At 34.4% G+C, this 17115-nt stretch overlaps 1 protein-coding gene across 5 annotated transcripts in view; it reads right to left on the bottom strand.

The window, feature by feature from the left end:
- The window catches only part of LOC112576415 (protein phosphatase 1 regulatory subunit 16A-like), a 27412-nt gene extending 10297 nt beyond the window's left edge, over positions 1–17115 (bottom strand). Inside the window, exons 1-12 of one of the 5 annotated variants that reach the window (XM_025258788.1) lie at positions 17027–17115; positions 14970–15635; positions 14676–14746; positions 12814–12959; positions 12390–12493; positions 11721–11845; positions 11231–11356; positions 10892–10967; positions 9641–9764; positions 9032–9076; positions 4005–4070; positions 556–673 (exon numbers count right to left, since the gene is read on the bottom strand). In XM_025258788.1, coding sequence (XP_025114573.1) covers positions 556–673; positions 4005–4070; positions 9032–9076; positions 9641–9764; positions 10892–10967; positions 11231–11356; positions 11721–11845; positions 12390–12493; positions 12814–12959; positions 14676–14746; positions 14970–15231 — 1263 coding nt within the window. In that variant the 5' untranslated portion in view covers positions 15232–15635; positions 17027–17115. Of the gene's footprint in view, positions 1–555; positions 674–4004; positions 4071–9031; positions 9077–9640; positions 9765–10891; positions 10968–11230; positions 11357–11720; positions 11846–12389; positions 12494–12813; positions 12960–14675; positions 14747–14969; positions 15636–17002 lie in introns of all 5 variants that reach the window. The other 4 variants (XM_025258789.1, XM_025258791.1, XM_025258790.1 and 1 more) reach the window with 4 other exon arrangements.

Genomic DNA, 17115 nt, shown 5'->3' with positions numbered 1-17115 from the left:
GAATAAATTTAAGCAGTCAGAAATGTTATTCATATTGAAGCTCTTTAGAAGCACAGCTTACAACATAAACTTTGTGTTTAAATGAAGTCGTTGTCATTGTGTATCACCAAGTTTTCCTTATTTTATCAGGCTTCTGTGGTCAGAGGTGCTGAAATCATAATGTTTGATTCTGATGAACAAATAATGGGGCTGCTTTGTTTTCAAATCCTGGCACTTGGAAAATCAAAAGTATTGTAGTAACTGAGACAAAACTGACTATAAATGGAAAATACATAGGATTTTTTGGTAGCTGCAGAGGAAGGTGGTAACCAAAAAATAAATTGCATAAAAACACAATTATCTGATATCATCATTTAAAATTGTAATTATATTATTTAAACTTTCCTTAGGGTAAATGACAATAGGTGCTGTACTGAGCAGAGAAGGTTGTGTGTTTGATAGTTATGACATTCATGTGGTCAAAATTAACTAAGAAACAACATCCAAAATTTATTACACAACATAGTTCTATGTCAAAGGTGCAGACCAAGAAAGGATGGAAAGAGTGTGACTTACGGGAGATAAGTCTTCATCCTGCATAAGAACAAGGCCAAAATGGAGGGCTTCTTCTTTATGTTCTTTCTTGAAAAGCTGGCTCTTATCCCCTCTCATACTGCTCCTGCGCACTGAGGCACTGCAGCAGAAGACATGAAGTGTGACTGTAAGCCAGGGTCGCCAAATATTTAAGCTGATTCATGTCCTCACAAGCAATAAGGATGAATAATACTTTCCTGAATACGCAATGCAACTGTTAGACCGCGCTATAATCACCTCTTATCATGCTGGCCTGTTTAATCCCACCTATCCATATATGTTGCTTGAAATTTATTTTTCAAAAAGAATTCTAAAAGCGTGGCCAGAATTGTGCAGAATGAAACTGTAATGTTTATTAATGAATTCACAAAAATGGTAACTAGTATCTATGCATGATACTTTATAAAAATCACCACATACTATTCTAAAGTCATTAAAAAGCATGCTGTATACAGGGTTCATAAATTCATAAAAAATAATACACACATTTGGAAGCATATTAGGAAAACTAAAATAATAATAAGCAAAATAAATTGTTAAATCTTCCAGCTGAAAATTATTCGCTGAATCACATAACAGCTGCCGAAGAAAGTGCTGCACATTCATAACAGACTGAGAAGACTGCAAATGATTGCCCATTGATAAGCATTGCATAAGTCACAATAACTTGTGTACACACATGCTTCCACATGCTAGAGGGGGTGGGGAGCAAGAAGCAGAAAGACTCCATATTCATGCATCTAATGAACTGATTAACATCTACTGATTCACTTTAAATGGCTTACATATCTATATTTTAAAATTTTAGAATCTAATTCCCTTTTTTTAAAAATACTTGTGTCTTCATTTGAATGTTTCAAACAACACTGCTGGTAAACAACTAAACTTTCCATATGAATAAACCTATTTACAACATTGTATGCATCAATATATATGTGTCATGTATATAACAACAATAATAATAAATGCAAAATTTATAAAACACATGCTCACACTCCTAAGGAGTATGGTCTTAGCGCTTAAGAACAAGAATGAAACATGGACAGCATACGAGGGACAGGAAAACAAACAAATAACATATGAACTAAAAAAGAATAAACAACAGAACTAATCAAGAATAAAATCAAATACAGAAAACCTAAAGAGGAACCAAATAACAAGAACAAGAGCTGAAAGTAACATGATATTGCAAAACGAAGGTTGTGAAAAAGGACTAGCATTATGGGAAAGGTTGTTAGGAGTAATGTTTACGGAAGAGGTGAGTTTTCAGGATTCAATAGTGGAAAGGTGGCGGATATGGAAAGGGAGACAGTTCAATTGTTTTGCTGCACAATAACTAAAAATCCTGTGGCCATATGTTGTTGTTCTGGTGACCGGAAGAGTAAAAAGTGGATCATCAGACGATATGTACGCACATGCAGGAATGTATGTATTTAATTGCAGCTATGCTTAAACCGCTTAAATAAAAATGAGTGCATCTGTAAATAATTTTAAAAGCAATTGTGAACATTATATATATATCTTAATGGCATAAGAGGTAACTATAAAAATCCAAAAGTAAATGTTTGAACAACCTGAAAATAAGTCATCAATGTAGATGCAGTATTAATAGCCACTTAAGCTACCTTTAAAACGAAATCTATACTGTAGTCTTACTAAGCATAAAGGAGAAAACAAATGCATTCCTTATTGTGCATTCCTCAATGAGTTTTAGCTTCTTAAGCTTTCTTATATAAAATGTGTATCAGTAAAGACTTTGAGCACTTACTCCTCCTATCCCAGACACAAGTTTTGTGACAGATAAAGAAGGCAGTTAAAAAAAAATCAAGATAATTAAATATTATTTAAAGCTTTGAAAAGACAAATTCCACAAGGTGACAATGACAAACCTGCTAACATGGACTCTTGAAAATTTGACTGTTCTTGGCAAAGATTTAAACTTGCTTTGTTTTGAAGGATTTAACACTTTGTTTGCTCTATGTGAGGGACCAGAATGGCACTGTCAAAACAGGATTGAAAGTGAGTCACGCCAGTCAGCTCTCACTTTGTAAGCCCTATTTAGATGCTCTGTCCTTAAAATCGAGTTTCTTTATCTTTAAAAAAAAAAAAAAAATCAAAGGGTAACATCTCTGTCTTGTTATTGCACAGATATGTAACTACAGCTGTTAATTTTTAGTACCTGAAGGAATGCATGCAAACAGACTATATATTTTTATTTAAACAAACATCCTCATAACTCTATTCTCTCTATTGTGAAATCAATTACCTAGTTTATTAAACAAAGATACTTTCATAGCTTTGCAAGTTTTCTATGAAAAATCCTTTTGCATTCCTTGATTATGCAAAATAAAAACTCTTAGGTCTGCAGAGTAATTTTTCACATGTTTGGAGTATGTATATATTGTCCAAGTGATTAATCTGAAGCATGTCCAGTCCATACATATCTCTCAGTAGCAATATATTTAGCAACAAATATGCATTTGCTAGAATACTAAAACTTAGCAGTATGTTACACATTATTAGCCTAAGCTTTCTTGTAATAGATGCAGACTTAATTGGGTAAAAAAAGGACAGATGTAAGAAATGCATAGTAGGCAAACTGCTAAATTATTATAAAAAGTTTTCCATAGTTCTTTCAAACTAAACTTAAACATAGTGGTAAGGCATCTAATGATCAATGATCAAGCTTCTCCAGCCCAGACATCTCCCATTGAAGGGTCACATGAAGTAACAGCAGTCACTCTTAATGTATGTTGTAGTCAAGTTGGGCAACATACCAGAATCTATTTTTTACATCTAGCAAGTCCTTGTGCAATTCAATTAAAGAAATCTGTTATTTTTAAATATGACACAACCTAACTGGAACAATTTTGATAGTTAACACACATTTGTTGTAATTTCTATTTCTTTTTTATTTTCAAGACAAGTTCATAAGTATAAAATGAAACTTTCTCCTACTTGTAACTTCAGAAACCTGACCCACCACTGTAGCTGCCTTACCACATCTTTCCCTATTACCTTTTCTCTGCTAGAGACTTAAAGCTATCCATCTACAAAGCTCACAAAACGTACAGTACTTTATTTGCTTCAGATCCAAAATGGTTAATATGCTTATATGCAAACATCCTTCAAATATATATACTACACAGCTGAATTAATTTCCCGTGGATAGATTTGACTGACTAGATATTAAACATGTTATAAACAACTGAGTCTTCACATAATACTTAACAAAAACCTTGTATAAGCTACACATTTATGTTGCACATGCAGTGAGAAACAGAAAACATGTGGGAAGTAAAGATAGCAACAATAAGGCCAGAAATAATAGTAATGATGAATCATAAATTTGGAGAAACATATTCAACAGATTATGTATGAAGGATGAGAAGAAAGCCATACTGATATAGTATTGGCTGTGCAGATCTAACCTGAAAGCTGCTTTCTTATTCAGTGAGGAATTGGAACTATACAGGGAATCTGCCGATAGTGCAAGGCTGAAATGAAAAACGATAAAACAGTGCGGAATGTCTAGTTATCTAAAAATGCAAAAGCTCCTGCTACAGGTACTGGGTTGCAAATCAAAATACATGCTTAGAAACAAATGTTTGCATTCTTGCTCTGAATATGTTAACTGCTTGGGGTTTTAATTTGGTGTTTTTTGTAAGACAAATCCATGGCTTAATAAGACTAAAATAAACAGCATTTTTTTGATGACCAATTATTTAGCTATACTGCATTCTGTATTCTTTCACAACCTGAATTCAACAAATTTAGTTCTCCCATCACAGATAAATACTTTCTTGCTGCAGTGTCCTCGTAAATTCTTCAACACAGTGCTAACTAAAACTGCAAAAACACTACCCAACAAACATCTTGGTCACAAATTATATGCATTATCTATATTACTACCAACAGGGACAGAGTTAAGAATAAAGAATACTCCAACAATTTACCCTGGATAAATCTTTGACCAAAAGAAACATTCCTTAGGAATCAGGTCAAGCAAGGATAAAGCTACAAGTAAAGTTTTTGAAATACTTGATCAATTTTGATGATCACAAGCCTTTTCGATAAACATGAGGAATTTACAAGATCCAGCCATTACATCAGAAGGAAAGGAGCTACATTCTAATTTCTTCTTTCACTAATAATATGGAAATTCAAGCTGTTCTTAATTGCTATCTTCTTACATGGCTGTGAAAGCTTGACCCTGACAAAAAATCTCATGAACATTTTATTAACTGAGCACAAGACTAACATCTACATCTGTAGAAGGAAGCTGTCATAGCTGGCAATGGTGATACACTACAAAGAGGAGTTTAACTACCGAAGTGGTTTGAACACTGGCATCAAATGCCTTGGAGCCCACAATAGCTGGTTAAATGGGGCAGCACACCCCTCAATGTCTACCTACCTGTTAAAAGGGTATCTGACTTATTGGGCTGGGGAAGGGTCTCTAATATCTCACTGCCTAAACATAGAAAGTTTAGGGAACTACCTTTACCATAACTTAACACCACAACAGCCTTGTCCAGACTATCCTGCAATGCCCCACTGGATGGAAGCACAAACAGGGGCAGGCAATGCAAAAACTGGAAAAAAAACATCAAAGAGTTGACCTATAAACACCAACCCTGCTGCACCTTGCATTAGAAAAGACCAAAACATCTCCCCCCTCTAATTCTCCATAATAACCAATGCTTTATCTAAACCATTAGCTTGTGTCATAAATTTACACGAATTATAACTGCCTACCCTAAATATTCTAATATGTTGCAATTAACAAAGGGATTTTAATACTCAAGAGCACAGATATTCCTGTGGTCGACTATGGAAATGAAACAGAATGTCCTCACTGCTCTTTGCTTACATCTATACTTATGTGAATATTAATGCATGTGACACCACAGGCATCAAAATATTAACAATGATTAGTCTAAAATATATAGTTACAAGCCCTTTTTCTTTGCACCTGCATGCCCAGAAGAAAAACCTAAAGACGAACTCCCAGATGTAAGAAAATAATGTATTATCACCAAATCAATTTATTCCTATCACTAAGTTTTTTCAGTCACCACTATCAACCATCCCTCTTACCTTATTCACACAACAAAACTAAAGAGTAAAAGTAAAGTCAACATAAATGACACACTTATCCAAAAAATCATCTATAGCCCTAAATACACTTATAGCAAATATTAAAACAAACTATCTGTACTAAAAATGTTGTCACAAAGTACTAACCAATACAAACTGAACAATACTTATTTTAAGTTACAAATACAAAGAAACAAAATCCTGACATCACATGTAGAAAATATAGTCCAGGAAGGAAGAACAGCTTTTTTGGTAACTCATGAAATCTAAACTGAAACCTTAAAACAGTTGATGTAAAGTGCCACTTCACTACTTTTACTGTGCCAATTGTGTTGTCCTGTCCTCAAACAAGTAAACGTTGCTTATCCCACAAGTATTGACTATTAATTAATGGAAATAAAAGTAATGCTTCTTGTCATTAAAATAATACAAAAATTGTGAGAACAAAACAAACCAAAAAAGTTATGCAAACCATGTGTAATGGTTCTTGGGCAGTTTTGGTCTCTTTCCCCCCTTACTCTTTTTAAAATAAGCCTTGAACTGTGCGAAAGAATCAAGACATACACACTAAATGAGAATCTGCAGCCATCACAACATGAATGTCATTCCCTGAATGTGTCAGCCCTTTCTCCTTTTTCTATTTTAATATCTTTACTTCTTGAGACCATGCCTTTTTTCAATTCCTGTCATAACAAATTTAAAGATTTGTTGCCTCTAGTCTTGTGAGTGTTAAGTAATATCTACTTTAAAGAAAAATGAACTACAGGCCTAAATAGCAAATCTTCCATCCACTTTAAGAGATTAATTCATTTTATAATAATTAATAGCTCTTCTCCCCTCTCTTGCAATAAAACATTTATGCTTAGTGAACCAGTCAAATATACATATTTCTTTAGCTTAAGAAATTTCCACTACATTCCATTATGCATAAACCAGTATATCACCTATTTTGGAACAATAGGATTATCAGATTTTGAGAAAATGTGTGGGACCTGAGCTTGCAGGTTTAAAACCTAAAAAACCAATTAATTATCTCAAGTTTTGACTGACTATATAACACGTCAGTTATCTCACAGTTTGAAAAAAAAAATCATATGCCCATTTGGGACCAAAAGCAACTCCCCCCCCACCAAAAAAAAAAAATGTGTACTGCATAGGAAGACAGGTAAAAAAGCAAAGAAAAAAGCATTTTGAAACAATAGCAATGTTCTTGCCACAACAGTCCAGGCAGTGATAGATATTAAAGTAATCAACACATGACTTCACAATGCTTTTAGACCAGTGGTTCTTAACCTTGTTTGAGGTACCGAACCCACAAGTTTCATATGCACATTCACCGAACCCTTCTTTAGTGTCCTCATGAATTGCGGGTGTGTCTTGACCTATGTGACGGAGGCTCGGCCAAACCCCTGAGATCGACTCACCGAACCCCTAGGGTTCGATTGAACCTGAGTTAAGAACCACTGTTTTAGACATAGGCTAGAAAAAAAATCCAATTCTGAAAATGACAACACCTATTCCAAGATAAATGGAAGCCAAATGATATTGCCATCAATGATGCATGCCAAAACAAACTGTAGTGGAAACAGGGTTAAAATATGTACAAGTACATAAAAGAGAAAACACCATGATCCCAATTACTTATTTATAAAGAACCACAACTCCTGATACATAAGGTGAAAACACCCAAGAATATAAAATATCTACTTTTGATGCTACACCATGCGTCCATAAAATCAAGCTGCTTTGATAAATTGAAACAGAAATAAATCGTCTATTCAATACTAAAAGAAGCAAAGCCTGAAGTTAAATAATTGTGAAAACACCCACAGCACATTGATTTCACATCTTCTGAACTGTTTGCAGGATATCAATGTGGACTGAGTATACACACAACAAATTATGTTTTATTCTTGGATGAACTCTTTCTCACATGTTGGGGGAGATACTGAGAGCTATAAAGGCATTTCAGTTTTTATAAATAATCCTACTCCACAGCGTGATTGTAAGTTCACGAGAATTCACCTACAGAGTAAGCATACAACACTCATGAAGACTGCCAAAAAAATTTGACAAGTTGATAGTTCCAAACACCTCTTCTTGTAATATAAAGCACAACATACTTCTATATATACACCACAACAAGGAGACAATAGAAGTTATAGCAACAGAAAATGCCTGAAAACTTGCATGCAGGATGCAGCAACTGTGGAGAAAATGTGGAAAAAGCATACACCAGCTAACAATACTGCTACTGGAAGCAACATTTCTGGGCTTCCTTCAACTCCATTGCTGGCTTAATAATTAAAGGTAAACTGGATTATCAGAAATCTATACGTCAATTTATAATCATTTTTCAGAATTATGTTCTGCTTCATTTTCAGTTTCTGATTTTTCTCTCTCCTCATCCGATTTTTCTCTCTCCTCAGAACCAAGAGAAAAAAGCTGTGCATATGACTTGGACCAATGAATATAGAAGGAAAAAAAAAAAATCAATGTAAAGGATTTTCAAAAAGGGCATGTCCAAAAATCAAACTGATTTATAAATAAAACAAGTAGCTAGTTAAAAAAGATTTCTCTCTGAGAGCATAACCAAACCAGTACATTGCCGAACAAAATCTCTTTGGGTGATACAAGAATGAAAACTTTACAAGAGCAAAAAAACTAATTCAAGCTTTGAAAGAAAAAAAAACTATTCTTGGCACTGCCAAATAAAAATGACACAAAGTGTGTCCTGGCAAAACACTGATCCAAAACAAAATCGCGTATCGAAAACAGAGAACAAGAATAATGCTTTTTATGAAAATGCATGCTAGCACTTTGGTTCATTGAAAACACTTGAGTTTTAGCAATGATCCCAGTAATTTTGCTTGTCGGTAAAGAATTCCACAAGAATACATTGTTATGCATCTACAAGTTAAAGAGGGGACCCTGAGATTCCAAGACAGAGGTGGTGCAAGCCTTTACTTCCTCCTGCTGGTATATGTGGCCAGATTATGTCTGAGCATTACTCAAATAAAGCAGTTCAGGAAGAAAAAAATATCCCGTACAGTCCTCAGGCATATCAACAAAGCAAGTTGGATATGTACGAATGGTTCTTAGCCCATGCACAAAAAAGCATACGTCTCCTTTTATCTCTGTGTATATTGCAACCCTTTACACACACTTTATGTTGTAAGTGCATTAATATTTACATCAATCCTTCACCAAGAGAATTACTTTTTGAAGAAAAAAATGGGCTTATATTAAAAAAAATTATTTTTATTATAAGTTAAAAAAACGAACTATACATGGTATGCTCAGCAATGGATAGAAAGTGCCACTGGCGTGTACATATTTTTCTGTCACAAATAATTACCTTGCAATAGACTGAAACTCTGTGTTATTTCCCCGTGTGTTCAAACTAGGGGCAAAGACAGCACAAGCCTTGTTACTGTTAAGTGAAAGCTCTAAACACATCAATCAGACAACAGCAAGCATTCTCTAAGTGTCCTAAACAATTTAAAATGCTTATACTTCCACGTTCAACAAGCTTTTTAGTTTGCCCATTAAACCTTGAATCAGATCAAAATCAAATATTGTTTATCTTATGACATTTTGTGCATTAAAAAATCAAAACCAAAAATGAAAAAGACCCATGCTGTTCCTCAAATTACTACAACAAAATTTCAGCCATAAATCAGACTTTAAACAATAGGCTAACTTGAAAAAGTAACAATCCAGCTTGGAATATAATTTACTGTAGAACTGTTATTGTTTATATTGGTCACTATTTCACTATTTGTACTGCTTATAAACATCATGTGTCATTTTCATTGTTTTTCTCCACCAAATTTTCTCTTTGGCCGAATAAATTCCTTTAGGAGAGAAGTTCTAAAACTGGCCTCAAAGCGATAGCTGTTAAAGGACTATTTAACAACAAAATGCAGAAAAAAAAAATACATTACAAAACCTTGGTTAAACTTACTTTCTTGAGCTGACACGATGTTTTCTTGAAGATCCCATTCTCTGTTGGCGTTTTGCCCTGTTGGTCTCAATTTCATCCTTCATATCCAGAATTTTCTGTTTTAAATCTGGTTCCTCACATAAATCTAGAACAGAACAATATACCAGAATGTTTCTAAATAATGAAATAATAATTAAATAAAAACTCCTTCTGAACATTATTCACTATGCCTATGCCCAAAGAACGTGACAAAATATTAGCATTTTCTACTAATCATATAGCAGACTCTCAATAGCCTTCAAAATTTAATTAACTATCCCTCAAATAACATGGTCATAGGTCATGACAGAACTGATCTCTTTCTCCATGTGTAACTTTAATATCTTGTTAGAGAGTAGCTACTGCAAATTGTTTATCCTTATTTAATGCCAACAGCTATTTATACTCTTTTGAAAACTAATTATGGTAAGACTATATTTTAGAAGAAATTAATCCTTATAAATGAAAAACCTACAAGCTTGCTTTTTTTTTTAATAACTTGTCTTGGGTCATGAGACCTGAGGATCTTCCTTAGGCCTTTGCTTTCATCACTTTTAAAACCACACCTGTGTGTAGTGGTAGAAAATGCTTGCTCATACTTCAGATTCCTGACATGGTTTGGGGATACTTAAGTCTGATGGTTTTTCAAAGGTTTAATGTTCAAATCTTACGAATAAAGCATGATTTTTTTTGTTCAGATTTTGGGAAAAAGTACCTTTTGCTGAATTCATCACACTCATTTAAAAATAATGTTGTACTCTTATTATACTTTAACACCTTAGCACAGTATCTCTACTGATCTGCTATAATGGGACAATAACCTTTGCTCTCTGCCCTTTCTGGGTAGTGATAAAATGATTTACCCATGATAAAAAAATGAAAGATACTACCTAAAATTTCTGATAGTTTGTCTACCATATTTATACAATATATCTGGCTGCTACCATAGTTTTCATACAGTTATGCAATTGTATTTAAGGATCAATAAGAATAAACTTTTATTTTTGAGATTTAGATTACAAACTAAAGAAAACTTACAAAATGACTGGAAGAAAGACTGGGGTAAAGAATAGGGTGAGTTATACCCATTAAAATTCATTTTCTTAAAAAAAGTCATCTCAATGGCTGTACAATGTACAGAATGCAAAATGTCAAAATATGAATTTACACATTCAGTAATTTTTTATTTTAGAAAAAAAACTGAGAGGGGGAGAGGGGGCAGGAAGACCATACCAAATGGTGTTTCTCCATTCTTTGTTTTGGCATCTAGATCTGCTCCATTCTCAACAAGCATTTCCAAAATCTCTTGCTGCAAAATAAAGTTACGTCTGCTTATTGACTTAAATAAGAATGCTGGCTATGCTACTGTCCATTTTTGTCCTCACCATTTCCCCATTCTTTTGAAAATAAAAGATACAGAACATATTGGTTTTGTGAAAATTTTAAACTCTTGGTTCGGATCGAAAATTTTTTAAAAATGTAATACATCCTCTGATGCCTTGCAGTGTTTGAAAAGAAAAAGAAATAGAAGAAATACTGCATTTAATAATAATATTAATAAAAAGTTCAGACCTGAGCCCAATAGGAAGCAGCATGTATTGGTTGCCAAGACTCATTGTCTTCAATATCCACAGCCACATGGTTGTCTAACAGAAATTCAGCGACCTCAACATAGCCATTTGCAGCTGCTATGTGTAGCTTAAAACAGAAGAAAAAAAATGTTATTATGATGGGAATAGCTTTGTTCTCCTTTTCACTGCATATATTTATGCTTTGTGGGAAAACAGTTCACATAGGTAATCTGTTGTCACAAGAACAGTTAAAGTTGTATATTGGTACAGTTTAAACCAATCACCTGTCATATAGTGGTGTTGAAAATAAAGCATGTCAATATGATCAATGATACCACTTCCACATCAATTTTTGCTGCTCTAACTCAGCTTGTCTTTTAATTTTACTTATGAATAAAAAAAGAACACCCACTATCCAACAGATCAACATACATACTAACACTTTCTGTTCCTCTTTAAAAAATATTGAAAAACAGTAAAACCTAGCTTACCATAGTTGCCCCAGACCCATCAACCAAATCTAAGTTGCCTCCTTGAGCAACCAATTCTTTCAGATCTGCAAGCATCTTTCGCTCTGTGACTAGTCGTGTTTCATCAATTTGTTCCTGTGTGATGCCTTTTTAGAAAGATAAAGAAAGAAAACTAGCAAAAATCAAGTCAGAAGAAACATAACTTATGTAAGTTATGGGTACACAGCAGTTACAATAGCTATAAAATGTAGTAGTCTTCAATTTATTTTTCTTTGGGAGCTGTTATTGCAGAATTACACCTTAGTAGCTTTCTTATTCCACATACAGGTGAACACAATTGTAAGAGTTAGCAAATTAGGAAGTTCTTTATTTCAATAGGTGCTTATTAAAATTTTGAAAAGGCAAGCATCTTATGATCCTGATTTATTTATTAATAATAGTATTAGCAAAACAACTGAAAAACAGCACAGTACTTAAAACGCCAGAATAAAAACCTTGTTGACAACTGATAAGCAACACTGAGGACAAAGAAGGCAAAGGGGATGACGGGGTGAGGGCGTCAGAAGGATGGAGAAAGGTGAGGGGAGAGAGATTTGAAGAAGAGTAAAAGTATGCTGCTAAAAGCAGCTCATCACCAAAAGTCTATATATAGGTACAAAATGCATGCCACATCTGAGCAAGATCTGTTACCTCTTTTTGCCATTTCAGTTTCAATATAATCCAGGGTAACTTCATCTTCACAAATGTCATATGGCATGTTTCCATCTGCATTGACTGCTAGCAGTTCAGCTCCACTGGGGGAAAAAAACTCTGACAAATGAGTATTAATAATCTCTGTTTTACACTCTCTCTCTGTCTCACACTCATATACCCTCTAATTTAAAAAAAAAACCTGCTTTTGTATTCTTTCACTTGTTATTGCAGCTAACTGTTATGTCATTGCCAAGGTTTGCTACTCTGTTTTAAGACGTATAAGAATAAATTTGCACATTCAAAATTGGATAGTAATTTTGCAAATACTGAAAAAATAAATAATTGAAAACAGCGCTGCAGAGTTGTTCCTTCCCAAAGAAAACATGGTAAGTGAATGAAGAAGATGATGTGGGTAACTCACTGTTCAATGAGATGTCTACAGAGTACAACATGACCACATGTGGCTGCTGCATGCAGTGGTGTCCACATCTCACTATCACAGGCATTGACATTAGCCTTGTACTCCAAAAGCAGCTTCATCATTTCTTCTGTATTATCAATACAACACTGAAATATTTTTAAAACAAATGTTTATAAGAAATGTCAAATACTGTCAACCCGACTATCTTACTCATTTTTGTAAATGAAACTGATTTTCTAAAAAAGCAATAAAGTGCTACAAAATTATTATGAATATGAATTTGATTTCTGCATTTTTATAATAATTAAAACCTTTAAAATATGTAACAATGAGGAACCATATCTCAGAATTTACACGCATGAATAAACTGCCTGTACTGAATTTGCTAAACTGTTATAAAGAGAGAATAAATTCTGTAGCCACTGCCTAAACTACCCCAAAATTAAACAGAAACATTTATGAAAATTAACCAAACAATTAATTCAGTAGTGACAAAGAACTTAACAGAGAGAGAAACAGAGACAGCCTCCTCTCCACCCATCTACCTTAAAACAAATGATTAAACAATTTTTTTTTAAAACAGAAAAGCAAACCAGAATTTGTCTGAGAAAAATATAAAATTAAGGTATCATATTTATCTATGGAAAATCCATACCTTATGCTTTGTTTATATATTTTGCTCTAAAGCTTGTTTATTTTTTTATCTTTTACATTACTGGTGGCTCCAAAGATAAATCAACATAGCAAATTAAGTTAAGATTTTTATGTCACGGACATCAATATCCTGTTTTGAAACCATCCACACTGATGTTATTTCATATGGTACCTTGAGAGAGGAAGAGCGTGTATATGAAAGAGAGAGGAAGAGTGAAAGTGATATTAACTGCCTGAACCCAACACTTGTCTGAAAGAGGGTCATAGTTGGTGGAATGTGCCTAAAGTGATCAGATCGAAGTGGAAATGAACTGTCAACCTCAGTCACTTATTAAAGAAAAAGGGGGGGAGGTATCATAGTTTAGTTTAAATATATATTTTAAGATCAAAATCTTAGGGCATCTGACATACAAAAATGTGCAACAGGTAAGAGTAATTGATCACATGTGTGTCACATTTAAATACAGTTTTATTTATAGCAGCTCTATAAGGTTATAAACACACAGCACAACAATCAACAATACCATCCCACCTTTACACCCATCACACCAGAGGGACCCTCCCACAATCACAATTCAGACCCACTGATGATCGATCACAATTCTTTCACAAATGGTAGCTTTCAGAAGTCGTACAGCCAAGGAGAGACTGAATCTGTCAGTCACATGCATAGGCACTCAGAATCAGAAGGTGAGGAAGGCTGATGGAACTCTCAAAATAGGACATGTCTATCATTACAAATTGTATACACTTCAGAAAATGTCTGCCTGTTACACAGTGTGAGTGTCACACTGTGCCATCCCAATAACTTTTCAGCTGATGTATACAACATGATTCAAACTATTTTTTGTCATTAACTGTAAATTGTTATAATAACAAATGAATGAGAAGAGCAGCAAATTCTCTATATGATTTTGTAGAACAGCTAAAAAGCTTTTCTGAGAGACTGAGAAAGACTTCTGCTTCCAGATAAGGAAGAGGTCCCTGTTAAGAATTCTTTACAAAAGTTAGAGTGTCGGAACTCTGATGCCACACATTTTACTTCTGAATTGAATATGCTTGAGAAGTGGTACATCCAAAGTTGACAATAAAATTACAGAAAAGCTACAAATTCAAGAATTTGCAATTAAATACCTGGAGAAAAAAAAGCAGAAGACAGACTTAGCTTAGAGCTTGAACTAAATAGCTAAAGTTTTGATGACAATTACCTGATGAAGAGCAGTTAAACCATCTTCATTGGTAACATTTGGATTCACTCCTGATTCCAATAATTTTTTTACTGCAAGTACAACAAGCACTGAAATTTATTGCACAGTTCTCACTTCTACATATATTAATGACTTAGTTTTGCCATGCTACGACTAGCAAAACTTCCTATTTATTCATAACAAGAAATGGTTTATCAATGTGTGTAAACTAAGATCCAAAACAACTGTGAGCCACAACATCAAAAATGAGCCTCAGATTTCCACTAGCAAACTGTTGACAATAACTAAGCTTACCTTCATTTATATCGTTTCTTGCAGTTGCCTCTAAAAGGGCAATATTTCCTACAAAGCGTACATTTCTATTGGGTTTCTTCTGCTGCTTTATTTGCTGGTTCTGATGTTTCTTCTTCTTTGTGCTCTCCTTCTCCAGCTGACGTTCATACTGTGTCCATTTTTTTAACTGCTGTGACCGTCGCTTTCGTGCATGTTTCAGTCGATCCTGAGTTGACATGCGTTCAACTGATGGCATTTCTTGCACAAGTTCATAGTGCTCCATTGTGAATAATATCGTGAAAAAACTGATTTTATCAACAAATATTTATTTTCATGTTCTTAATTTGTTTCCTATGTAAATAGGCAGTTGTCTTGTGGGTAGGTTCCCAAAAGAATCTTTACATAGCAGATGGAACATAACACAGGTCTTCCTCTGTAAGTTTTCTTTACCTCTTCATGCACATTTTCATTGACTCCTGCCTTGCACATCCACGAAAAAGCGAAAAATACAGAATACATAGGGAAAGCTAACTTATTTTTTGCATCACATGCTGTCCTTCATTGTACACACAGAAAAACTTGTTTCACTGAGGAAATCTTTTCAGATAAAAGGTGCAAGTGCAGTGGGCAGCACAATTGTTTCTTTGCATTACAAAGCACCCTCTAGTATATCCAGCATGCTAGAGTCTGAAAAAAAGAGAAATTAACTATTACCAAATTGGTAAAATAATTAGTTCTGAAAAAATCTAAACGTAAACATAAAAACTACTAACATGACAAAAAGAATACTAGTATAAAAGAACTATGCTGACTATACTGGACTCAAGGCTGAGTCGAAAATAAATTTTTGATCAATTTTATTTCAAAGAGATTATTATTAGTATTATTATTGTTCATAACTGTTTGGGACGAATTGCAAGAAAAATGCCTCTTTTCTCATTTCCCCTTTACCTATGCAAAATCACCTGTTTCTGCTATTATTCATAAAATGTTTGCTGTAAATCTAAGCAGTAATCATGCAAGTGGGAATGATGTCACTCTTAAGCAAAACCTCCTTTCTCTCTTTTTTTGGAGGACACTGATACTGACCTAGATTTACTAAATATACAGTTTCTATTTTGCGGATTTTCGGTTATCGTGGGTGGTTCTGGTTCAAAACTCCTGCAATAAATGAGGGATTACTGTACTCATATGTAAGACACAGTGAGTTCAATGCCTCACCTGCATAACCAAGACAAAACCTAATCATGTATCCCTTTCCTCTGTGTTTCTCTCCCTCTCTATATCAGATGGAAACTGATGTAATCTTAACTTCCTCAGACAGTGATTCCAACTTCCTTGGTCTTCTACAAACTCTGATATAATTTTAAAAACTGCTTCTGCCTGCTGATCATTGACATCCATTATTTTAATACTTATTATACCATAAAGTCATTATCTGTTTGCTTTGACTGGCATGATGTTACACTTGTATAGTCTTAATCATTGTAATTATTATAGATTAACTGATGTTATGGCAAAGTCATATTGGTTATTGGTAATTGCAATCCATATCCTATGTACAAAACAGAAGAGCTAGCTGCTTTTGAATCCCTCTGGTGAACCCTTTGCGCTTAGTGAGTTTAGGAATGCTTCGTTCTGTCACCGGCAGCTGTCCCTCCCAACTGAGCAACCCACGCTCTTTTTCGGTGACATTCATTCCTTATACTCTAGGGCCAGGGCGGATGCTTACAGTGCCGACGATCTATATATTACACCTTAAGTAAACAAAGTAAACAAGGGATCGTAATCTTTGATACCTTGATCCAGGAATACTTTGAGAGCGGAAATAAACCCTACTGATAACTGGCGTACTGCGTGAGAACCCTGCGAGGCTAATGAATCGGACACGGAGGAAAGTTTAACAAACAAACTAGGTCAAAAATACTGACAGAAAAGCAGACGACAGTAATACATGAACGTCGACTCCTCGTCCATATTACAATAACTCACGAACAACTGATGTGGTCTAACATAAGTTGGATAAATCAATAACCGAAGATAAATGTACATACATGTTTACTTTTTGCCTATCTTACCCGCAGAGACCCCGCTTTGAAAGGTGTCTGCCGCCCGTTACCACAGTACTCCCGACATTACTGCCGTCGCTGAACGTAGAGGGCGCTCA

This window comes from Pomacea canaliculata, linkage group LG12, assembly GCF_003073045.1.
Source record: "Pomacea canaliculata isolate SZHN2017 linkage group LG12, ASM307304v1, whole genome shotgun sequence".
Lineage (NCBI taxonomy): Eukaryota > Metazoa > Mollusca > Gastropoda > Architaenioglossa > Ampullariidae > Pomacea > Pomacea canaliculata.
This window is presented reverse-complemented; position numbering and strand designations above follow the sequence as displayed.